Here is a 23,509-nt window from a genome sequence, read left to right as displayed (position 1 = left end):
GGGCTGGGATTCCGGCACTGGACTCCTTCCTTAGCATCGGTGGACGCCCTGTTTCCCTTTGTCCGGGGCCCACTCCGACCTGCATCCGGGGCACGTGGGCGCCAGGAACTGGGCCTCTCTACATGCCCCAGAGTACCCCTGGGCTCCACAGCCTAACCTCTTAGAAAGCAGTTCCAGCTGGACCCAGGCCGTGACTCTTAGGCTTCATACACTTCCTTCCGGGGGAACAGCGAACACTGGCCCTTGCCTAGAAAACACCCCGTGCGTGCCCAACCCAGCCAGCGGGCACGGAAGCAGCAGGGGTGGGTAAAGCTTGTATGTTACCACCGGCTCTTCGCCAGTCCAGTTTGGAGGCAGCTCCTGCCTGCTCCCTGGCCGTGGAGCAGCTCCGGAAGGAGCAGTCTCTGCCGCCCGCCCACCCTGCTGCCGGCTTTCCCCGTGAGCCGAGGCAGGGGGGACGTAGGCCCTGAAAGGGACTGCCCTGACCACAGGGGTGGCTCGCCTTCGTGAGAAGCTCTGTGGCCCGTGGTCTCTGTTCTTCCCCGGTCTCATCAGCCTGTTCCACACTCTTGCTCGCCTCTTCCGTTCTCCTGGCTCGTCCTCACGGCTGCAGGTGTTCTCCGCTGGCCACGGTTTCCCCCAGCTCGCCTCATCCCCCGTGCTCCTCAGACGCCGTTCACTCTGTTGCCATCTTAAGCGGCTTCTGTCCCTGGCCACTCCCTCCTAGAGGCCACAGAGTCTTGCTCGGCCAGTGTTTTTTGCCCTAAGGGCTGGCGTGCCACTCCCACGTGCGCTGGGGACATGGTGCACACCTGGATAGTGCACACCTGGAGAGGCCACACCCCGTAGGAAGGGCTGCTCCCGCAGGCTGGCTCCAGAAGTAACCTCCCTTCATGCCATGTGTTTCCACCCTTCAGCGGTGCCAGCAGCCCCCAGCAGCTGGAGCCTGGATAGCGGAGCCCGAGAGGCCCAGCCCTTCCTGTCTGCCCACATGGGGCGCATCCTGGGCCCCCCAGTGCCTCCCCGAAGCCTGCTGCATGGTAAGAAGACCTCCAGCGGGTCCCCCAGACAGTCCCTGGTCTCCAGCTCTGCTCCGGGGCCAGGGCAGCAGCCTCCCGGGCCGAGAAGACTGGCGATTCTCTGGGCTGACTCGGCCAAGGAAAACCCATCCGGCCACAGGAAGGATCCTGCGGGCTTTGGGGTCGGTGCGGTTTCTGAGTGTCGCAGGTGAGCCCAGTGAGGCCCTCCCAGCCGGAGCGGCTGAAGACGACAGGAACTGTCACTGCCCAGCAGCGGGCTGGAGACCTGCCACCTCTCGTTCCACGGGCCCTGGCACACCCGACCGTCTTGAGCTCCTGTGCAGCCTGTGTCTTTTACTCCAGCAGCCTGTTTTTCGGAGAATGTCACTGAAGAGAGACTTTCCCATGGCCTCTAATGCCGAGGGATAGCCAGGATACCCATGTCCGCCCAGCTGGCCCAGCGAGGTGTGCTGGCCCGTGCAGCCTGAGGGGGGCCTGCGCTGAGGCTGTGGTTCTGTTCCCTTTGCAGGTCACTACTCCCTACACTTTGACGCCTTCCACCACCCACTGGGTGACACCCCCCCGGCCCTCCCTGCCCGGACCCTGCGGAAGGTAAGGTCTTCAGGTCGGGTCCTGCCCTCTGCCCTGCAGCCTCTGGGGTCCACAGCACGACCCCAGCCCGCCCCGCCTCTGTCCTGCAACCAGTGTGGTGGGGGCAGAGGGCTCACAGGGCCCTGGGCACAGGGACGCAAGTCCCAAGCGCGTGCGTCACTCGGGTAACACCACGAGCTGTCAGCACACCGCAGCCCGAGGGCCGAAGGGACGGTCCCGGCGGCGGGGGGGGGGGCAGGTCACAGAGCATTTGAAACTAGAGTCTAGTCCAGGGGCGTCCAACTCGTGGGCATCACTGGGCTGCACTGGAAGAAGGGATGTCTCGGGCCGTACATTAAATACACCGTGACACGTAATTACAAAAAAATCCCATGATGTTGTAAGTAAATTTACGATTTCGTGTTGGGCTGCATTCATAGCCATCCCAGGCCACAGGTGGCCCTCGGGCCGCAGGTCGGACACCCTTGGTAGTCAAAGCAAGCAGCATCAGGCACCAAAGCTTTATTAAAAAGAAAAAACTCACTAATTTTCCTGCAAATTAGAAGAGACTATCACAGATTTTAGCAGCACGATGGACTCATCTGGTCCGTGGCCACCTGGGGTTCTTTCTGCCGCCCCAGCCTGCCTGACAGCCCAGCCCTTCTGTCAGCACCCGGGAGCCGCAGCCAGCAGCCCGGGGCCTGGCTGCAGGGCGCACGGGTGACCGACAGCCAGGGCAGGGCCGTGCTGTGGTCCACAGAGGCGCAGGGGATTCTGAGGCTCCTGGGCTTGCTGGGGCCCGAGGGGATGGGGGGTGGGGCTGCTGAAGAAGCAGGACACACCATTGCTGAGGGCAGTACTGAAGTTCCTTGATACGCAGACGTGGTCCTCTCTCCACGCCGCGGCCACCGGCCGGTCTGGAGAGAGGGATTCTGACTCGGGTGCCCTGTCTTTTGCAGTCTCCTCTGCACCCCATCCCCGCCTCCCCCACCAGCCCCCAGTCGGGCCTGGACGGCAGCAACTCGACACTGTCCGGCAGTGCCAGTAGCGGTGTGTCCTCCCTGAGCGAGAGTAACTTTGGGCACTCCTCAGAGGTCCCGCCTCGAACCGACACCATGGACTCCGTGCCCAGCCAGGCCTGGAACGCAGACGAAGACCTTGAGCCACCCTACCTCCCTGTCCACTACAGCCTGTCCGAGTCCGCCGTCCTGGACTCCATCAAGGCCCAGCCATGCCGAAGCCACTCAGCCCCAGGATGCGTCATCCCTCAGGACCCCATGGACCCGCCCGCGCTGCCGCCCAAGCCCTACCACCCCCGCCTGCCGGCCTTGGAGCATGACGAGGGCGTGCTGCTGCGCGAAGAAGCCGACCGGCCTCGGGGCCTCCACCGCAAGGCCTCCCTGCCCCCCGGGAGCGCCAAGGAGGAGCAGGCCCGCATGGCCTGGGAGCACGGCCGGGGGGAACAGTGAGGGGCGGGGAGGCCGCCGGGACGCCGCCCTCGGAGCAGCTGGCTCAACCATTCCAGGTCCGAAAAGCAAGCACCCCCCCAGGGCGCCGGAGAGGCCTGGCACTCAGGGGAGAGCCGCCCAAGTCTACGTTCTACTGCCGTGAACTTGTGTGTTGCCATGTACAGAGGCCGCAGCAGCATGAGGGTTGTGGCTTCTCTTTTTATTTCATTTCTACGTTTCCATTTCTATGGGTTTTCCTTTCTTTTTTCGTGCAGTAGATGCTTTCTTCCTCCTGCAGTTCCAGACCATGTGGAGCTCTATGGAGATATTGCACAGACAGGATCGCTTCGCAGCTTTGCAGGGCCTGAGGCGGGAGCCCAGGCCCTCCCTCCAGGGTAGAGATGCACAGAAGATGGAAATTGCACTAGGGACCTCTTCTTTTGCTGTGTGGACGGAAGAGCTCGTGTTTATATTCAGGGATTGCGTGGACCATGTGGACTACACGTCACAGCTGGTGGACAAGGGGGCTACAAGCCGTTTTGCACAAATGCCTGCTCGCCTGCCCACTCTTTCGTCCGGGAGTACGCACCTGAGGGGCTGGCTGGCCGGCCGGCCGGCGTGCCGGCGCAGGCACGTGACCTGGCCTGACTGCATGCCCGGGCACACCGCCAGGCGCCCACCAGCCAGTCCTTCCTCCGGCTCTGGCTTGGATTTTTCCCTCCATCGCTTTCATTTCTGACCATTTGCTCCTTTCCACTCTCAAGACACCTCATGCCCTGCAGGAGCCCCCTTGACAAACGGAGCTGCAAAGGTTACCTCCCACCTTCTGGGGCTTGAGGGGGAGTGTGGAGCCAAAGGGACTACCCCGACCGCCTTCCTCCCCAGGGCCCCCGAGACCGTGTGTTGAAAGATCGGCTGGTGTAGGAGCGAGGTGAAGGGTGGCAGGGGCCGGAAACCCTGAGCTTTCAGAAGCGGCCAGAGTGCCTGTCACCCAGCTCCTGAATCAGGGATTCTCAGCACTACCTCTGAGCAGCGGGGTTGGCTGCCCAGCCAGGCTTCCAAGCCCTGAGGACTCATGGTCAGGTTCGCAAGCTCCTGGGTAAGCAGGGTGGGGAGGAGCTTCTCCTTTTGGAATCAGGGAGCCACGCAAGTCGAATTATCCTCTTTAAGTGGCCAAGTGCACAAGTGGCCAAGTGCAGGGGCCCTGCTCCGGGCGGTGGGGACCACCACTCAGGGTTCAGGGCGGGCAGGAGGGCAATTTCTCCAGCCCCCCCAGTCTGTCGGACAGAGCGCAGTGGAATCGTCATGGGAAACTTTCCGGTCAGGGCACCGATTTTCCTCTTGGTTTATTATTGGGGGGGAACAGGGTGAGGAGGTAATGGTATTCTACCAGGGTGCTTCTTAGTTACTTTTAAAGGTCTGCGTACAGACTTTAGTCTTTCTTTTGCTTCAGCTCACAACTCGGACGGTCACAAGGCTGCCTTCTCCTTGCTGAGCAGGTGTGTTCCCCCCTCGTGGCTCTCCTGCTGGCCCGTGTGACCTCCATGGCCAGACCCCACCCCTTCATCATAGCCCCTTTCGGACAAGGCCATGGTCAGGGTGTTTTTCTCTTGTAAACAAACACCAGCTGTTCAGTAGGAATGCCAGCAAGTAACCTATTAAGGTGGAAGGCCACATTGTCTTCAGGGCACGTGGGGGTTCTTGTCACCGGCGCAGGTCCTTTCTGGTGCTGGAAGGATGACCCTGGGCAGCCTGGGAGGGCAGGCCTGCACCACTAGTGTTCCCGAGAGCTGGAGTGTTTGGGGGCTAGCCTTGTACCTGATTCGTGGGTAGGAGGGCATCTTTAGATTTGAGGGCACCCCTGGACCTCAGTCCCTGGACGAGGCCGTCATCACGTAAGAACACCCACCTTCACCTGGTGGCAGGGGACGGGAGGGCGGGCAGTGTGGGTTCCCTCGGCCCCCCTCTATGCAAGGTGAGCCACGTTCGGTTTTGCTCTCCGTTTTCCCCAACTGGAGGAAAAGGACAAGTCCCAAATCCCTCTCGTTGGAGAATCAGCCAGTCTGAAGGGAAGTGGGAGGCCAGAGGTGAGATCCTCTGAGAAGAATGTGAATAACCGATTTTCACTCTTTCAAGCTTATTTGTAAATACCTATTTGAACCTTCCTTTTCTCGGGGTTGCGCTGCTGCCCAATGAGCGTGTGGTGAGGGCAGCACTGCCGACGCCTGAACGACACACTCGCATCGGCTAGAGCTCTGCTTTACCTTGGTGCAATTTTTGGAAAAAAAGAAAAATAAAATAACTAAATACCTATTTGAATGCTGTGTATTTGTACAGGAATTTGAGCAAAAAATGTATAGAGTGTGATGTCCAATCGGTATTCAGCCCTGTAAATGTGTTTTTAACCTCTGGCATTCTGTGCTTATTTAAAATAAGAAAACTTCTAACCATTTCTTTTGTGTATTTATGTTAAAAAAAAATAGGTGGTTTAAAAATTATCTTACTTGTACCAGAAAGCAAAGTTAAAAAGAAAAATATTTGTACTAGTGTCCCAAGAGGAATTTTACTGTATATATTGTGGCAGCATGTTCTACATCCAACAAGTAATGTGAATTTTAGATGTAAATATCTGACACTTGACTTTCCCCCTTTCCCCACTCCCTTGATTGCTGTGATGTGAATTAAAGATGAATTCCTGACACTGACCCACTGAATTCACTGAATGGGAGCAGCACAGGTGCCCCTCTCGGACCCCTGCCGCTGGGCTCCAAGCCCTTTTGCCCCTTAGAAATCTTTCTGCAGCGAGCAGAGCCAGCTTTTCCCAGGTCCTGCCTTCCAGGACAGATAGCCAGGCCTTGCACTCGAAACGAAGGCAGCCAGAGAGGAAGAAACAACCTCCAGGGCTAGTGTGCAAACCCCAAAGTCCCTCAGGAAGTGCCCGGGGCAGGCAGGGACCTGAGCGCTCCGCTGCGACGCAGACGGGGGCCAGCCACCTCGGCCAGGCTTCCGGAGCTTGTGCGGGGAACTGTTCCTCGAGTGGGGACGAACCTAAGCCTGTTTCCTTCCCCAGTCCCAGGAGGGCTGCTTCTGACCCGTAAGCCACGGACCTCGCTCTTCAGAGCTAGGGGAGGTCGTCCGACCCAGTCCGTCGGCCCACGCACGGCGGCTGCGGGCGCCGGGTGCAAGCGGTGGACAGCCGGGCTGCTTGAAGAAATCCGGACACGGTCAGCGGGTCTCGTAGGCGCCGGAGCTCGCCAGCGGCGGCCGCCCATCCTGCCTGCCCAGTTGGGTCGCGGCTGACACCGGAGCCCCTGACCTGCGCCACTAGTCGGGGTCCTTGGCGGAAAGGTCCGCAGGGTCTTCTGGGAGAAAGTGGGGCCTAAAACAGCGGTAAGAGAGACTGTTCAGCAGGGGCACAACCACGGCCAAGACCCCCCTTGAACCTGCGTCGCTCAGCCTCTGCCATCACTGTTGCCCCTTCCCAAAATGGCGGTCGAGCCGCTTCCGCCGCCGCCTGCGCTTCCGGCAGCCGGCCCTGCTTCAATCAGCGGCCGACAACTGTCTATGGCCGGGGGCGGGCGCAACCACTAGCCAATGGGGAAAGGCAGCGTGGAGCCGCTCGTCTGGGCTTTGGCGGGCGTGGACCAATGGGATCGCGGCCTATGGGAGGGCGCGGGGGGGCCGCTCGCCAATGGAAAGCCACGGCGCGCGGCGTGGACCCGGAGGCTGCGCAGCGCGGCGGGCGCGGTTCATCTCGGGCGGCGGCGGCGGCGGCGGCTGTGGAGGTGGAGGAGGATGTGGGCCACGCACGGGCTGGCTGTGGCGCTGGCTCTGAGCGTGCTGCCGGGCGGCCGGGCGCTGCGGCCGGGCGACTGCGAAGGTGCGGTGGGGCCGAAGTCCGCGCGCCGGCGCTGGCCTGGCGCGACGCTGAACATAACCGAACTGCCGAGGGGTCGGGGCTGGAACGGGCCGGGGAGGTGGCGGCTGGTCTCAGCGGAGTCCGCCCGAAGAGGGGCCGACCCGACCCCGGGACTAGAAAACATTCCGTGGGACTAGATCCCACGTGGGAAAGCTAGATCCCAAGCTTTCGTGAAAGCGTGGCCTGAAATTGAGGTAACATTGGCGTTTTTGTCCTTTCCCACCACCGGGCAGAGGCTCTCGGGAGCGGCCGGGGTCAGGAGTCCAGAGGGTGGGCGTGGGCACCTTGCCGGGTCCCGCGCCGTTGCGAAGCCGCACCTCAGGGCCCGTTGTGGTATTTGGAAATGGGCAGCATTTGGGTCCTCTGCTCTTCAGCCTCCACTTTGCCCGTTCACGAGGGGTCACAGTGACTCCATGTCAAGGCCACATTGAGTGCCGGCTGGAGACTTGACGGAAGGAGCCGTTTGAGGGGCATTGACTGGTGCTTGTTCCCCGTTTGCCCTGGGTGTACCGAGGGACCCCAGCGCCCAGGAGCTGGGTTCTGTCCAACTGTGGGCGCCAGAGAAAAGCCCGTGATGGAACAAGTCGCCTCTCGCTGCCTCCTATTACACTTGCTGACCGAGTTCCCTCCCGGCATGTTGGGTGACTGCAACTGGGTGATGGCTGAGCACCTCTTGTCTCTCTCTCTTTTCCAGTTTGTGTTTCTTACCTGGGAAGATTTTACCAGGATCTCAAAGACAGGGATGTCTCGTTCTCACCGGCCACCATCGAAAAGGAACTTATAAACTTCTGCCGCGAAGCAAGAGGCAAAGAGAATCGGTTGGTGAGTAGCTGGAGGCTGGCCCTTTAACCCTCTGCCTCGCAGGCCGGCACGTCCGTCCAGGAGGCCTGGGTTAGTTCTGTCGGTGAACGAGTGCCCAGCCCACTTGCCTTCCCTGCAGCCGTCCTCTTCTGTCCTGTTTGTGTTGGGGAAGCACCTACTCTGCCGGACACCGGGAATGTGGGGGGAGGACAGTGACAGGCAGGCGAAGAAGTGAGGCAGTGGGGCGGGTGTCAGGAGGAGAACGGCCGGTGCGGCGGAGGGGACCGCCTGGAGCAGTCAAGGGCCTCTCGGAGGAAAGGTCATCCTGGGGGGACGGGGGCCGGGGGGGGGGGGCGGAGCGTCCGGGCAGAGGGAACTGCCCCTGTGAGTGCCCAGAGGCCAGAGGAGCTGGGCAGTGTGCGGGCGGGAGGGGTGACAAAGTGCGCACAGGGCCGAGCGGAGGATGGGAGCCCCGGTGCAGCGGTACCTTTTGTGGCTTTAGTTTCCCTGGCAGTCTGGTTTGTCTGTCTCTGTTTCAAGGTGTGAACACGGGTGACTCTTAAACTGGCCGGGTGGCCGCCAGCTCTGGGGCCGGGTGTGGATTTGGAGCTTGGGGCTCACGCCGAGTGCATCTGACCACCGGGACTGGCGAGGCCTCCTGTGAAAAGGAGGCCCTGGCAGAGAAGGAAGAAGCATTGAGATGTCAGTACGTTTTGGAGGAGACGGTTCTCAAGTGGCACCTCCTGAAGGACATTGTCCTTTCTTGCTGCAGTGTTACTACATTGGGGCCACAGATGACGCAGCCACCAAGATCATCAATGAGGTGTCGAAGCCGCTGGCCCACCACATCCCCGTGGAGAAGATCTGTGAGAAGCTCAAGAAGAAAGATAGCCAGATCTGTGAGCTGAAGTATGGTGAGTGTGGCCAGGCCCCGCTGTGCGCGCGCTGTGCTCCGGCATTGTGGGGTTAGCCTGCCAGCTGGTTGATAAGCGAGGGCCGTGGGGAGCTACATAGCTAAATATGGCAGGTGGTGCTCAACTGGGGCAGGGGGGTTCCGGACTGGCGTTGTGATGGGTGGAGGTCACCATGAGTCTCAAACAGGCAACGTTTCAGCGCTTCAAGGGAGGTGGGGCATTAGCCAAAGAGTGGAAGAACATTCCAGACAGGAACTAGGCAGTGCAAAGGCAGCCTGAAGCGTGACAGGTGGATGGGCAGGTCACAGAGAGCCTTGCACGCTGGCGGAGGAAGATCTGGCTGTCAGTGTGGGTGAAGCTGGGAACATTAGTTTTGGGGGCAGAGGGGGTGTGGTCCGACGTCCCTCGGGTTTAACAGGTGTGCCCTGGATGCAGACTCTGAGGGCCCAGCGACCATTATGACGTTGAAAAGAAGGGCCGTGTGCGCGCAGGCGAGCCAGGAGCTGAGGCGCCTCCGCCTCTCCGGAGTGGGTCTCTGGTGGGAAGACAGGCAGGGCCGGCGGCAGTTGTCCTCTTCTGTGAAATCTCAGCGTCACCAACGTATTTTACTGTGACTTGAGTGTCCAAAGGCCTGTGCTCCCCAACTTGTGTCAGGGATGCCTGGACTTCTGGGAGTGACCCTGGGAGGGGTCTGTTGGCTCTGGGTCTCCCTGGGGTCACAAGCAGTTATGGAGAGTAAGCTGCGGATGAGGGCCTGGCTGGGAGACTGGGGCCGTGGGACCCGCCTGCCCTGTCACCCTGGAACTGTCATTCTGTAGTATCTTGACCTCTACCTTGACTGTTTAAGAGGCACTTGCGGTGGTGGGAGCCACATTCTCCCAGTAAGGTCCCTGTGACTTCCACCCCTGACCCTGGCAACACCGTGTAGCTGGTGGACACTGCCACCGTGAGACCAGCCTTCTTGCTGAAGAGGCACCTTCCCCTCTGGGGGCAGCGGGCACTGACACGTGTGTGTCTGGGGCTGTCGGCCCCGTGACCAGTAGGGCTGCTTGTTTAGGGGGAGGTTTGGCCAAGCAGGGGTTCCGGCCTGGCACTGTTTTGGGTCTGCAGCCACCCTTGCTCAGCTGGTTACTCCCCTGCTCTCTCCTCCAGACAAGCAGATTGACCTGAGCACAGTGGACCTGAAGAAGCTCCGAGTGAAAGAGCTCAAGAAGATTCTGGACGACTGGGGGGAGATGTGCAAAGGCTGTGCGGAAAAGTCCGACTACATCCGAAAGATTAACGAACTGATGCCTAGATACGCCCCCAAGGCAGCCAGTTCGCGGACTGATTTGTAGGCGACCGGTCCCCGCGGCACCTGAGGGGAAAACAGTTCAGCTGTGTCTTCCCCAAACAGCATTTTGTAATTTATTTTTTAGGCTGGCCCCTGACCATGTCAGGTGTGAAGCCGGGAGCTTTCCTGGCGATGCTGGCTCTCCAGCGCCCCAGCAGGGCGGTCCCCTTCCTTCTGTTGCTGGTTTTCTCTAGGACTTCAAAGTGTGTCTGGGATTTTTTTATTAAAGGAAGAAAATTTCTAGCTGTCCTTGGAGGATTAAAGCGAATACTGAAATAGGGTCTTATTTCCAGTGAAGATCCCACTGGCTTATCCTTTCCAGCTTACAAAGAGCTTCCCAGTGTATTCACCCCATGTGTGCCTCAGCCATCACTGCTAGAGGCGCCAGGGTGACACACGGGCTGAGGTTGTGGGGATGTGCGGCACTGGGGGGTGGCGCTGGGAGGAAGTGGGGCTTGCCCTGGTGAGGGGGGCTGGAGGCTGCACAGCTGCTTGAGACACGGGGTTGAGTTGAATACACAAGGGAGGAGCCTCTGTCCAGACGGAGTGGTTTTCTGTGACAACGACCACTGTGACTGCACGTGGTCAGTGCTGTCATGGTTCCAAAGCTGCTGCTGGTCTGGCTGCCCCCCCCCCCCCATTGGGATCGGGCGTCTCCTTGCTCTTCCCAGTTTGTGGTCTGCTGTCAGTCCCAGGCCTCTTGAGGCCTGACTGGGGTTTTGCGTGACCAGCAGGGGTTGCTTTGTACAAAAGGCCGCCTTTTGTCTTTACCCAAGACAAGTCCAACATTTGAGGTCCCCAGACCTTGTCAGACCTGTGGGACTGGTGCTCGGGAAACCCAGGCATGTGTGCACAGGCTGTGATTTGACAGAAATCTGCTCCTGGGCCCAGGAGAGCACCTAAGGGAAGGACTAAGAAGCAGTTCCTTCCAAGGACTTGCTCAGCCCTCCGACCGTTGTGCAGTTCCCAGATTCAGTTTGCCTCTGTGAGGGGCCTCCTACAGCCTGCGTCCAGGGCCCTGGGGCTGGCAGCCCCGTGTCGGAGAGGAAAGCAAGACGGCTGAGGCACTTAGGCCAAGACTTCCCTGGCTGGGAGAATGAGGTGGGCATTAAGATCTGACCAGCACAGTGTCCTGAGCCCATGAAACGTGCTGGGAAAACCCACCACTGGAGCCATAAGTCTTAGAAGGTGGAGCAGGAGGCAGCTCACCACCCCAGCTTTGTTCCCAGGACCTCCGTGGCCATCAGGCCGCACTGAGCACGGCAAACAGCCCAGCCACCCGAGGGCTGACCCCCATGGGTATCTATGACAGGGTCAACTTTCCTTTCCGGAGGCGGACTTGAGGCTGGCGCACAACGTTACAGGTGTTTCTTCTAAGCCTGTCCCCCTTGCACCTGTTTTAGGAACTGTTTTGCGGTTGTGGGAGGAGGAAAGAACGGGGCTGCGCTCTCCCCCACCCCACGGTTTCTGTGGCTGAAGTCAGGGCAAGTTCTGCTGGGCCTCCAGCACCTCCCTGGCTGTCTCACTTCACCTCGGAGAGGAGGTTCTGCCTCGGGAGGCGGGGAGGCGGGCCCTGGCCATGGCAATTCGTGGTTACGTAGTGGACTTGGCCTTCCCTGCGCCCTCGGAGCCGCTGCGGCGCCGAGGAGCCTGTTCCCACCCCAGAAAGTGCAGGTTTGTCGTCTCTAGGCCTGAGCCCAGACCAGTCTTGCTCTGCACGGGAATAGCCATGGTCCTCAGGACCTGTGGGTGGGGTGGAGGGAAGGCATTGCAGGTGAACCTGACCCTGGGGGGTGTCCCGGTTGTGGGCCGTGGGTCCTGGACAGGCCTGGAGAGCGGCAGGCTCCACTCCTCGGGGCTGCCAGTCCTGGACCCCAGTCCGAAGGTGCCGTGGTGGAAGTGGAGGGGTATCCCGTGAAAGGGCTCTGCTCGGTCAACGCGCGCAGATGCTAGCGGGGGGGCGTTGTGCGAGATGACCCGGCTCTCGCGAGGACTGAGTTCAACTCAGCCCCCGTCTTGGCCACGTTGGCCACACGGTGGCGCCAAAGCTCACTGTCCAGTCGCGCTCTCCCGCCTCCCGCGGAGTCACAAGGCGTGGGGTGGCGCAGTCCAATGACGCAACGCCGGTACAGCCCTCGTCCCGCCCTCCGGGGGGTCACGTGGTACGGCCAGCGCAGGCTAATAGCGCGACGCCCAGCCCCTGGGCGCCGCTACCGTCCCACCCCGCCGCCGCGCCGAGTCCTTTTGTCCAAGATGGCGGCGCCGGGGGCGCTGCCTCCTCGGCCGCCGCCGCCACCGCCGCTGTGAGGAACCTGCGAGCCGCCCGCCCGCCTGCCGCGCCGGCGCCATGAAGAGGCAGAGCGAGCGAGACTCGAGCCCCAGCGGGCGCGGCTCGTCATCGTCAGCCAAGCGGCCGCGGGAGCGCGAACGGGAGGCGGAGGCGGGCGGGCGGCGGGCGGCGCACAAGGCCTCGGGCGGCGCCAAGCACCCTGTTCCAACGCGGACCCGCGACAAACCCCGCGGTAGCGGGGGCGGCGGGGGCGGGCATCGTGACGGCCGTGGGGCCGGGGACGCCAACCACCGTGCGAGCAGCGGCCGCTCCTCAGGCTCCGGCGTCGGCGGTGGGGGACGCGGCGGCAAGGCCTCTGGGGACCCGGGAGCTTCGGGCGCCTCGCCCCGTTCGTCTCCACTGCCGCCACCTCCGCCGCCGCCCGGGGCCGAGCCTGCGGGTCCCGGCTCGTCGGCGGCGGCGCCCGAGTACAAGACGCTGCTCATCAGCAGTCTGAGCCCGGCGCTGCCGGCCGAGCACCTCGAGGACCGGCTCTTCCACCAGTTCAAGCGGTTCGGCGAGATAAGCCTGCGCCTGTCGCACACGCCGGAGCTGGGCCGCGTGGCCTACGTGAACTTCCGGCACCCGCAGGACGCGCGCGAAGCCCGCCAGCACGCCCTGGCCCGCCAGCTGCTGCTCTACGACCGTCCGCTCAAGGTGGAGCCCGTGTATCTGCGCGGCGGCGGCGGCGGCGGGAGCAGCCGGAGAAGCAGCAGCAGCAGCGCCGCCGCCTCCACGCCGCCCCCAGGGCCGCCCGCGCCCACCGACCCGCTCAGCTACCTGCCGTTGCACGGGGGCTACCAGTACAAGCAGCGCTCGTTGTCCCCCGTCGCCGCCCCGCCCCTGCGGGAGCCCCGCGCCCGCCACGCCGCCGCCGCCTTCGCCCTGGATGCCGCCGCCGCTGCCGCCGTGGGACTGTCCCGGGAGCGGGCCCTGGACTACTACGGGCTGTACGACGACCGGGGGCGCCCCTACGGCTACCCGGCTGTGTGCGAGGAGGACCTGATGCCTGAGGACGACCAGCGGGCCACGCGCAACCTCTTCATTGGGAACCTGGACCACAGCGTGTCAGAGGTGGAGCTGCGTCGGGCCTTCGAAAAGTACGGCATCATCGAGGAGGTGGTTATCAAGAGACCTGCCCGCGGCCAGGGCGGTGCGTATGCTTTCCTCAAGTTCCAGAACCTAGACATGGCCCACAGGGCTAAGGTGGCCATGTCGGGCCGGGTGATTGGCCGCAACCCTATTAAGATTGGCTATGGCAAGGCTAATCCCACCACCCGCCTGTGGGTGGGTGGTCTGGGACCTAACACCTCACTGGCTGCTCTGGCCCGGGAGTTCGACCGCTTTGGGAGCATTCGGACTATCGATCATGTCAAAGGGGACAGCTTTGCCTACATCCAGTATGAGAGTCTGGACGCAGCCCAGGCCGCCTGTGCTAAAATGAGAGGCTTTCCCTTGGGTGGTCCAGACCGCAGGCTGCGTGTGGATTTTGCCAAAGCCGAGGAGACTCGGTATCCCCAGCAGTACCAGCCCTCCCCACTCCCTGTGCATTACGAGCTGCTCCCGGATGGGTATACCCGGCACCGAAACTTGGATGCCGACTTGCGGGTGCGTGACAGGACGCCCCCGCACCTCCTGTACTCCGACCGAGACCGGACCTTTTTGGAAGGGGACTGGACCAGCCCCGGTAAAAGCTCTGACCGCCGAAACAGCCTGGAGGGCTACAGCCGCTCGGTGCGCAGCCGGAGTGGGGAGCGCTGGGGAGGAGACGGGGACCGGGGCCTGCCCAAGCCCTGGGAGGAGAGGCGGAAGCGGAGGAGCCTCTCTAGTGACCGCGGGAGGACAGCGCACTCCCCGTACGAGGAGCGGAGCAGGACCAAGGGCGGTGGGCAGCAGGCCGACCGGGGCTCCGACCGCACGCCTGAGCGCAGCCGGAAGGAAAACCACTCCAGCGAAGGGACCAAGGAGTCGAGCAGCAACTCCCTCAGCAACAGCAGGCACGGGGCCGAGGACCGGGGGCATCACCACCACGAGGCTCAAGACTCTTCGCACGGGAAGAAGACCCGCGAGAGCGAGCGCAATCATCGGACCTCGGAGGCCGAGCCGAAGCCTCCGGAAGAGCCAAAACACGAGACCAAAAAGCTCAAAAATCTCTCGGAGTACGCCCAGACGCTGCAGCTGGGCTGGAGCGGGCTTCTAGTGCTGAAGAACAGCTGCTTCCCGACATCTATGCACATCCTCGAGGGGGACCAGGGGGTGATCAGCGGCCTCCTCAAAGACCACACTTCCGGGAGTAAGCTGACGCAGCTGAAGATCGCCCAGCGCCTTCGGCTGGACCAGCCCAAGCTCGACGAGGTCACGCGGCGCATCAAGCAGGGGAGCCCCAACGGCTACGCCGTGCTGCTGGCCACGCAGGCCGCCCCCGGCGGGCCCGGCCCCGAGGGCTTGCCCGTGGTGGAGCCAGGCCTCCAGAGGCGCCTTCTCAGGAACCTGGTCTCCTACTTGAAACAGAAGCAGGCGGCGGGGGTGATCAGCCTGCCGGTGGGGGGCTCCAAGGGCAGAGACAGCACGGGCATGCTGTACGCCTTCCCGCCCTGCGACTTTTCACAGCAGTACCTCCAGTCAGCCCTGAGGACACTGGGCAGGCTGGAGGAGGAGCACATGGTGATAGTCATAGTGAGAGACACCGCCTAGCCCAGGCCCGTCCTTCCCGGCCCCACGTGCGCGCCACAGAAGCAGTTATTTTGAAGTCTCGGCCCCTGCCTCTGTCCCACCCCCTCAGCTTGAATTTTCTGCTGGGTTGTGTTGGTTCATTGGGTCGGGGACCCCGCGTCCTGTTCCCCGCCGAAACTAAGCCCTTCGGTGTGGGGGTTTTTTACGGCGATGAGACGGACTGCTGTCATGCTGATTTCTAGTGTACGAGATACTGTCTGCTGTGTTCTGTATTTTTTTATTTTTTGACTAACTGTATGGAAAGTTGTCAGTAAAGCCTTTGTCAGAGGATGGATTTTTAATCCCGTTCAGAGTCCTGGTTTAATCAAGTGTTTTCTCAGAGATGGAAGACCTACCCCCCCTGCATGCACGGAACGCCCCGAGTCGCCGCCTCTCCAGCCCTGGCGTGTCTCTGGGTCCCACTGTGGGTCCCGCTGCAGCGGCGGCTCTCCGCCCTCCGCGGAGCGGGCCGAGTCGGGACTGTGCGCGCGCACGCTGGCTTGGAGTCTCGGCTGAGCCCCGGTGGGCTTCGGTTTGCGCTCCGGCCCCCGCCCTGCCGGCCTGAACGGGCTCGTGCGAAGGAAGGGGCGCGCCCGAGGTCCAGCCAGCGGCTGTGGTGGTGTGTGGTCTCGGTGGTTCTCCCCTAGACGTGTGTCCGTCAGTCTGAGCTGAGCTGTAGCTGTGGGACGACGCGCCCGATCTGAAGGCCTTTGGGAAGCAGGCGGTCTCAGCAGCTGTGTGCTCCTGCAGGGAGGAGCAGTTGGCATCGGTGCCCGGGGGCCTTGGTGCCACAGGTCCTCGGGGACTGCCTCTCATTCAGCTTCCTGTCTCGCCTCAGGGCCGCCACCAGGGACACACAGTTGGAGACAGCTGCCTCAGGCCCCCAGGGACACTGGGGGCCGAGTGCTGGAACGGAGAGTGGGAGGCCGCTCTCCTGGCTTATCCGTGAACTTGTGAGTTCTGGCTCTTCCTTTGGTCGTTCACCGCTGTCGTGTCAGTGTGGAGGAGGTCTGTGTGGAGGAGTCCCTGGTCTGAACAGTGTTGTGAGGCCGCGAGGTGCAGCAGGTCAGGAACGTGCTGTGGCGTACCTTCCTCAGGTGTGCCAGGTGAGAGTGCCGAGGCCTCCGGTCCAGACCCCGCGGAGGGGGAGACCCCTGGGAGATGGCGCCTCTGTGGGGAAGTGCGGTCTGTCTCGGAGGTGTCGGGCAGTGTTAGAGCTCAGGGCCATTCGCGCCAAGCTGGAGGGACGGGGGCCAGCCCTGAGCTGGGAGGGCAAGGCGCCTTGAATGAGCGTTAACTTGTGATCGCGCGTGTCTGGTGCGCCAGTGTGGCCAGCACTGGTGAACGAAGGCCGTGTCACACAGCGGTTGTCAGCGTAGAACAAGCACCACTGAACGTTTAAGTGTGCTGGTTTGGGCGTTCCAGAAGGGTCCCTGTCAGGGCCACGCCAAGCTCTCCCCAGCCAGCTCAGTCAGGGCTGTGCGGTGACGGCTGGGAGGTGGAGCCTGAGGCTGCCTCTCCGCAAGGACAGTGAGAGAGCCGTCTTTTGAGACCTTGGAGATTTTAAACAAACAGGGAAGGTGCCTGGGGAAGCACCGCTCTCTGGGCTTCGGCTGGTGCTCACCAGGGAATCAGCAAGTTCACAACAAAACGTCAGCACACGGAGGGAGTGCTGGATGTGTCTGCCTGTTTGCACCTGAGCGCGTCCGTGGGGGCCCGGCAGGCCACAGCCACACCGTCCCGGGAGAGGGGGCTTCCCCTCGCTCAGGGCAGGTGCTGGAGGGCTGGCTTCTAGGCACACTGCGGGGCCGCCCGCACACCCACGGCAAATGCCGGGCCGCGGCCAGAGCTGCCTTGCAGGTGCCTTCCGAGTGGGTGCTCAGGACCAGAACACTGTGCCCCCAGCCTTCCCAGAACGAGCTGGGAAACCTGATTGAAGGCCCTTTCCAACCCTCGTGCTGTCCTCCCTGCAGGGATAGGGGTTCTCTTGCCCCCCGCCCCCCAGGAACTAGTTTTGGTGAAGAACCGCAGCCCATTGCGGTGCCCTCCTCCCCCCCCAGGCCCTCCCCCTCCCCCACTTCCTTCCTTCGACTCTTAAGATGCAACAGGTTCTGTGGCGGCTCAGAAAGGCCGTGTCCAGCACTAACTAGTGACACCCTCGGGTGGTCAGGGCCTCCCCTGGGGTCTGGGTCCCGTGGAGGGTGGTGCCTGAGTGCAAAACCCGCGTGAGGCAGAACCCGCCCGTGCCGGGTCGCTGCTGCTCCGTGCGTGCGCTCCCGTGTGACCGGCCCTCCAGCCCCGGGGGCGAGGCAGGGGCCCACGTCCCTTAGCCGCTCCAAGGGCTCGTCCCCGGGGGCGTGTCGTCAAGTCAACCGGGCGTCTGCGGCGCTGCTGGCGCTCCCCCTCCGCCTGGGAGACCTGCGGTGCTCCCAGGAGCTCGGGCGGACGGCAGGGAGACCGCGGCTCGGTTAACTGCTGCGATGTAGCGAGTGCTTTTGCTGTTCTGTTAACCCGTTTTCTTCTAACCCATTCAGCACCAGCAAAGTAGCCCACTGGTTAGGTGTTAGCAGCCTGTTTGAGCTGAGGCATGAAGCACCTTAGGAGCTGAGACCTCTGCTCTGTAGAGGACCGAGAGGTGCCTGAGCGACACAGGCCCGCTTCCGTGTGTGTGGCAGATTGTGTGGTGCTCCGGAGCCCGGCAGGGCCTTACCGGCCCCTGGTGAGTTGTGGCCATCTTGTCTCGTTTGCTTCGCGACCACATTTGCCCGCGCTTCTCTGAGCTCCCTCCCTACCATGATAGTAACCAAGAAGCTCTCGGTTGCGTGGGCAAACTCGAAGGAAGAAAGGGACTAAGGGGCTCCTGCTAGGGTGGGGAGGGGAGGGGGAGGGGGGTGGGACTGGGCTGGGCTGAGTGTGACGTGAAGCCCCCGGGGTGGCGCAGTTCCCCAGGGGCCAGTTTAGGGGCCCGTGGGGTGTCTGCACACCCGGGCTGACCAGGCCCCTGGAACACGGCCTTTCAGGGCCGCATCCCCCGCCTGCAGATACAGCCAGTGTCCCGGGACCCCTAGCTTGACAGCTCCACAGCCCCGTGCTCCGGGCCCAGGGATGGAGGTGTCCACAGCGGGCAATGCCCTGGGCGCCCCCTCGGCCCCTGCGAGTGCTCTTCCTGGGGCGGACGCTAGGACTCAGCTACTTTTCTCCCCAGAGTGCTTTTTGGGCAGAAGGTGTGCTCACCGCCGCCCTGGGCCGCCTCTCGGAAGGCACCTTCACTGCCTGGCTAGAGCTGCAGGGACAGGGAGGACAGGGAAAGGCCATAAACAAAGACAGACTTGTAGTTTATTTTGTATTTTTTAAAATAAATACACTTTACATTAAAGAAAAAGGCCTTTGATTTGTAATTTCCACACTGGGGAGAAAGGGAAGAAAAAGAAGTTTCTTGAAAAAAACTGAAGGACAAAGAGAAATAGAGGGAGTGAACTCATATCCTAAGTTCCCTCGGCTCCACAAGCCAGCGTCCGCGCCCTCCTGCCCACGCGGGGCAGGGGCGGGGCGTGGGGCGAGCCTCGGAGCTCCCGCCCCCGGACGGAGCCTCCCTCCCACCCCAGCTCCCAGGGGAACAAAGCAACCTGACAGCGTGTGAGGCAACGGAACAGGTTAAAAAATCATATATTATATTTATAATAAAATATTCTTAATCCTTATCAATTTAAGAAACCACGATTTTCCTTTTCATTTAAATACGTATGTAAAAATGCCTCTCTGTTGTTCTTTAGACGTCATTTTCTTCCATAGAAAATGAAGTGGGACAAGGACCTGGTGGATATAAGTTCATACCCTCAGTTATAAATGCCTGGATTTTTTTTTTCTTTTTAAGTTTTCTAAAAAACTATTTCTTGTTCTTTAAGTAAAGGACATTATACAAAGAAAATATATTGTGAAATAACCCCAGAGACTTTTTTTTTTCCCCTTGAGGAAAGCTACGTCCATCCCGGGAAGGGGAGGCAGACCAGGGCCGACCCTGCCGTCTTCGGTGGTGGTGACTCGTGAAGCGTCCTTGGGCCCCAGGGAGACTCGGCCACAGTCCTGAGCGCAGGCCACGCAGTTCCTTAGGAGACACAGCCCTGGGAGGGAGGGGGGGGAAGGCGCTATGAATTCGTTTGACTCGGTTTCTCGCCTGCCAAGAACCTTCCGCGTGGTGCCGGCTCCTCACTCGTTGAGAGACAAGATGATGTCGTCCTCCAGGTCGGAGTTGTCCGAGCTGTCGGCTGCAAGGTAAGCAGAGGGAGAGGCCCGTTAGGCCCTGGCGCCCAGGCGGCTCTCCAGAGGAGCACCTGCGCGGGCACACTCGGTCCCGGCGAGGCCAATTACCTTTTCCAAAGGAGGAAAGCACATCAATTAACTAACTCCTTGCAGCTGGCTCTGGAGAACATACTTCTTGGCAACAGCGGTCACCCCGGGACCTCTTGCTCTCCCCTTTAAAGGGACCTGGGTGTGGTGACCTCTGATTTCTAGAGGTCCCTGCTGCCTTGGAGGCCCTAAAGGGACCAGGCGACGCCCCCCGACCCCCAACCCAAGCTTCTGTTTGTGGTGCCGTCAGTGGCTGGGGTGGGGCAGGGCTGCAGGGACGGGGTGAGCCCCTCCCCCCTGGGCCTCCAGAGTCTCGGGTGAGCACAGGCCTGCCTGAGCGCAGGCAAAAAAAAAAAAAGACTGCTGTTCAACTCAAAAGAGCCCACAGAGGCAGAGGCGGTCACCCTGGGACTCGGTCCTCTCCAACTCCCGAATGTAACCTGCGGGGAACAGGCTCCGTGAAGGGGCGGGGGGGGGGGGGCGGCCGGCAGGGAGAGTGAGCTGATGCCCCGCTCCCCGGGGCCCCGGTCTCTGCCGAGTGGAGGGGGCAGGGGGGCAGGGAAGGTCTCCGTGCCCCCCCTGCTGACCCAGCTCAGGAAGCCGACGGGACTGGCCGGGGCCCTGGGGCCCCCCCAGGGGAGGTGACGCCACCCGGCCCCACGCGAGCCCGCGTCAGCCTCCCCGGGTGCTGGAGGGACGGCTTGGAAAGGCTGCAGGAGAACAAAGCGTGTTCCCAGACCTCCCCCCATTCACTACAGCCTCCTTCAGGAAGAAAACGGAAATGGATCAAGGGAAACGAAGAAAAGCGTGGCCACGATTTAAGAAAGTCCTGAAAATAAGCCAAAGTGGTGGCTGGAGAAACCAGTGGCCCCGGTCGGAATGGGCACGACGCGGCCGCCGTTACCGGTGAGGAGGGCGCTGCGGCAGAGAATGGAGGAGCTCGCAGAGCCGACCCCACAGCCTGCTCAGCTCCGTGCTGCCGGCACTTCCCACGTGCCCGTGGCCCAGGATCCCAGGGGTCCCCGCTGGGAGCCACCAACGCCAGACCCGCCTGCCCGAGACCCGACCCGTGTGGCCCGCGGCTGTGCAGCCAGTGAGAGTCTCAACAACGCGGCCCTGCACCAGGACTCTGCGTCAGGACTGGATCCCATCCCGACCTCCCTCGTGCGTGCGTCAGCCGCAGGGCCCGCGGCCTTCGGGGCTTGGACGCCAGCAGCGCCCCCAGGTGCCCAGGCGCCGGGACTTCCTTCTCTACCTCTGTCCTCGCCTCCCAGGAGACCCTGGTCAGGCCCCCACTTCCCAAGGCCCCAGGGCAAAGGCAGTCTGGGTGTAGAGACACAGCGGGTGCCGCAGTGGACACACGGGCTCTGGGGGAAAGACCAGCCTCAGTGAGGGCTGCGCGCCGGGAGTCCAGCACTGGGCAAGGCCGGCAGGGGCGCAGAGGTGGTCTCCGGTCTGGGTGGCTCTCCTCGTCCCCGAAAGGGCTCACGAGCCCCAAAGGACGGAGCACTACCGCTTGCGGGGGCCGGTGTGAGGCAGAGCCTCCCCAGAGGTGCGGGGAGTGCGCCCTGCTCCGTCGTGAGTGGCCATGGGTCTCAGAAACAGCAGCGGAATACACGCTGCGGGCGCCACCTCTGTCACCGCCTCAGTCCTAGAGCCCGAGCCAAAATGGCTTCCAACCGTCATCTGCCGTGGCATTTCTGCACCGCAGACCGTCCCACCAAGTTAAAGCAGCTTCTGTCACTGCTGACAGAACTGGAGTGCTCCACGTCGACTTGAGCTGGGAACGAGAGACTTCCCAAGCAGCGGAGGCTAAAGGAGGCAGAACTTCACCCGCCACTCACACAGTGAGGGGCTTCACCACGCGGGCAAGAACGGGAAGGCCGGTGACACTCGGGGGCACCGCCGGCAGCTGCTCCCTTAGCCTGCGCTGCTGCTGCTGCTCATAACGGAAGGGAGACGAACTCGTGCCCGCGTGCCGCAACTCGGACGACAGAAAGGATCCGTAACACTTGCCCTGGTGTCATCAGTGCTGCCGTGTGTCCCTGGCCCCTTGGTCCCTCTTACCTGGCTCCCTGACCGTGACTAATGCCCTCTCCCTCCACAAGGGAACACAGGAGCTGGTTCGATGGCAGGTGGGCAGCTGGAAGGCACTGCTCCCCCACGCCGCCGCCTCCCACCCCGAGGGCCAGAGGCGCGTGAGAGCACAGCTCGTCCGAGCACCTGTCTGCCGCTCTCGCCGCACACCAGTGAGCACACGGTGCAGCACCTGCCGGGCCCAGGCCAGCACAATAGTTTTCCATGATGATGTAAGCGTGTATTCGTGCTGTTCAGTATGACGGCCCCATGAAGCTACTGAGCACTTGAAACATGAACATGGAAATGAGGAACAAATTTTTAAACTGCATTAAAATTTTAATGGCCACGTGTGGTTCGTGGCCACTCTTCGGTGTGACACCGAGGCTGAGGATGCTGGCCCGGCTAGCTACTCAAGAAAGGGCCAGAGGTCACGGGGACAGCCCCTGGTCGGCGGGGCAGCACTAGGGAGGCCGGATGGCCGCGAGCAGAGTCTGCCAACAGGGACACACCGCCGACGCGCTGCCCAATGTGTCCTCTGGAAACAGTGCTGCTGCAAATGGGAGCTTTTTCTTTCTAATTTGGGGTGGGGGGGAGGAAAGAACAAACAAAGCCAAAGAAACTTTGCCCCCCCTGGCCTTTTAAGGCAAAAGCAGACAGGAAAGGGCTCCTCCACAAGAGGGCTTTTTGTTGCTGGAGAACTTGAAGAAGGAGCAGGTACAGAGGTGCCAGCTCTGCCCTCGGAAAGAACTACACTCAGGCCTTCATTTGGAGGCTTGCCCTCCGAAGGCCACGACCATGAACTTGGTCTGCCTCTGGCTGCTTTGACCGTGCGACAGAGGAGTTGAGAAGCTGCAACAAAGACCACGTGGGCCGCAAAGTGGGAAGCAGGGGCTGCACGGCCTCTACAGAAACCGCTTGCCAGCCTCTGTTCAAGCTAAGGGGCAACAGCTGTTTGGCTCCACAGCCTGACGGGAGAGCAGAGGACGCACGTGGGAAACTGCTTTCCCCCAGGGGGTCGGCTAAGGGGCGCAGAGCCCTGGGGTGGCGTCCACGCTGGGCTGGGCTGGCACAGGGACGGCGCCCCTCCCTGGGGGCCAAGGCTCAGCCCGTGGGCAGTCCTGGACTTACTGTCCCCCAGGATCAGTTCCACTTCCTCGTCGGCATCAGAGTCTTCGTCCTCCCCGTCCTCTCCCTCCTCGAGGAGGTTTGCTAGCTCCTCGTCAGAGGGAGAGAAGTCATTGTCCCCGTCCTCCCCTGCGTTCTCGTTGTTGTCGTCTTCCTCCAGCTCCGCTTCCAGCAGCTGGTCGGTGTCGAGGTCATCCAGATCGTCGGTGTCGTCGTCGTCCTCGTCGTCGTCTTCTTCCTCCTGTTCCTCCTCCTCCTGGTAAGAGAGCATTGGCTCCATCAGGACAAACACGGAGGCCTGACCCACGTGGGCCCCCGGGGAGTCCTCCCCTTCCCACAGGATGGGAGGGAGCTGCCCACAGAGAGAGGTAACCAAGGTTAGCGCGGACCTCAGGGGCCAGCAGGCTCATCAGTGAGGGCCGAGATAGGCACGTACGTGTCCCCCAAGACACTCGAAGCACCCCTCAGACAAGGGGGACCGGTTACTCCACGGCGGCATCACTAGTCACGCAGCCCTTTACAGAGGGCCCTGCCATCAACCCCCTAGACTCCTGACTGAACCCCAAAGGGCCTCCTCACTCTCCTTCGTCAACAAAACCAAGCAAAGTTAAACTAGGCACTGGCACAAAAGCTTCTACACCTGAGTCCACCTGTTCCTCCACCTAACAAAACAGAAAGAAAACAGCTGCTGAGTCGTCAGCTCCTAAGCCCTTCAAGTTCTTGCCCTCAACCTGGCCCAAGGGTCCAGGTGACCCTGTGACAGTGCTATCGTGAGTACCCAACGACCCGAACTGTCCAACTCGTCAGCCCTGCACCACTGAACGGGACAGACCACCCGCCCTCTGTCCTAAGGAGCCACACACACCATGTGGGCCAGAGAAGCGGCCCAAAC

At 61.7% G+C, this 23,509-nt stretch overlaps 4 protein-coding genes, 1 long non-coding RNA gene and 1 other non-coding gene across 6 annotated transcripts in view; 5 read left to right on the top strand and 1 right to left on the bottom strand.

Annotated features, from left to right (window-relative positions):
• Window positions 1-6,536, top strand: part of DOCK3 (dedicator of cytokinesis 3) — a 268,143-nt gene extending 261,607 nt beyond the window's left edge. Inside the window, exons 52-54 of the mRNA XM_045857241.1 lie at window positions 918-1,040; window positions 1,549-1,631; window positions 2,570-6,536. Coding sequence (XP_045713197.1) covers window positions 918-1,040; window positions 1,549-1,631; window positions 2,570-3,079 — 716 coding nt within the window. The 3' untranslated portion in view covers window positions 3,080-6,536. The remainder of the gene's footprint in view (window positions 1-917; window positions 1,041-1,548; window positions 1,632-2,569) is intronic.
• LOC123830909 lies at window positions 5,218-5,343 on the top strand. Its single transcript, XR_006787844.1, has one exon. It is a non-coding gene; the product is annotated as a U4atac minor spliceosomal RNA (small nuclear RNA).
• A 169-nt stretch (window positions 6,537-6,705) lies between the features above and the next one.
• MANF (mesencephalic astrocyte derived neurotrophic factor) lies at window positions 6,706-10,293 on the top strand. The gene is given in 5 exon segments (XM_045857074.1): window positions 6,706-6,810; window positions 6,812-6,938; window positions 7,672-7,799; window positions 8,551-8,692; window positions 9,845-10,293. Coding segments are annotated over 5 exon segments (687 nt in total). The 3' UTR covers window positions 10,030-10,293.
• A 1,937-nt stretch (window positions 10,294-12,230) lies between these two features.
• RBM15B (RNA binding motif protein 15B) lies at window positions 12,231-15,368 on the top strand. The gene has a single exon (XM_045856939.1). It carries the CDS (start codon window positions 12,373-12,375, stop codon window positions 15,046-15,048), a length of 2,676 nt encoding a protein of 891 aa, XP_045712895.1. The 5' UTR covers window positions 12,231-12,372; the 3' UTR covers window positions 15,049-15,368.
• Window positions 15,369-18,383: 3,015 nt separating this feature from the next.
• Window positions 18,384-23,509, bottom strand: part of DCAF1 (DDB1 and CUL4 associated factor 1) — a 54,251-nt gene continuing 49,125 nt past the window's right edge. The window contains exons 23-24 of the mRNA XM_045856938.1: window positions 22,621-22,873; window positions 18,384-19,331 (exon numbers count right to left, since the gene is read on the bottom strand). Of these exons, the coding sequence (XP_045712894.1) occupies window positions 19,273-19,331; window positions 22,621-22,873 (312 nt within the window). The 3' untranslated portion in view covers window positions 18,384-19,272. The remainder of the gene's footprint in view (window positions 19,332-22,620; window positions 22,874-23,509) is intronic.
• LOC123830562 lies at window positions 19,222-22,240 on the top strand. The gene is made up of 2 exons (XR_006787793.1): window positions 19,222-19,338; window positions 20,172-22,240. It is a non-coding gene; the product is annotated as an uncharacterized LOC123830562 (long non-coding RNA).

Source organism: Phyllostomus hastatus, unplaced genomic scaffold (assembly GCF_019186645.2).
Source record: "Phyllostomus hastatus isolate PE091 unplaced genomic scaffold, TTU_PhHast_1.1 phas_scaffold_129, whole genome shotgun sequence".
Classification (NCBI taxonomy): domain Eukaryota; kingdom Metazoa; phylum Chordata; class Mammalia; order Chiroptera; family Phyllostomidae; genus Phyllostomus; species Phyllostomus hastatus.
Note: the sequence above shows the minus strand (reverse complement) of the source record. Positions and strands in the feature narration are given on the sequence as shown.

Bases quoted from the DNA above. Each gene is read 5' to 3' on its own strand.
- RBM15B (XM_045856939.1), top strand. From the start codon at position 12,373: ATGAAGAGGCAGAGCGAGCGAGACTCGAGCCCCAGCGGGCGCGGCTCG.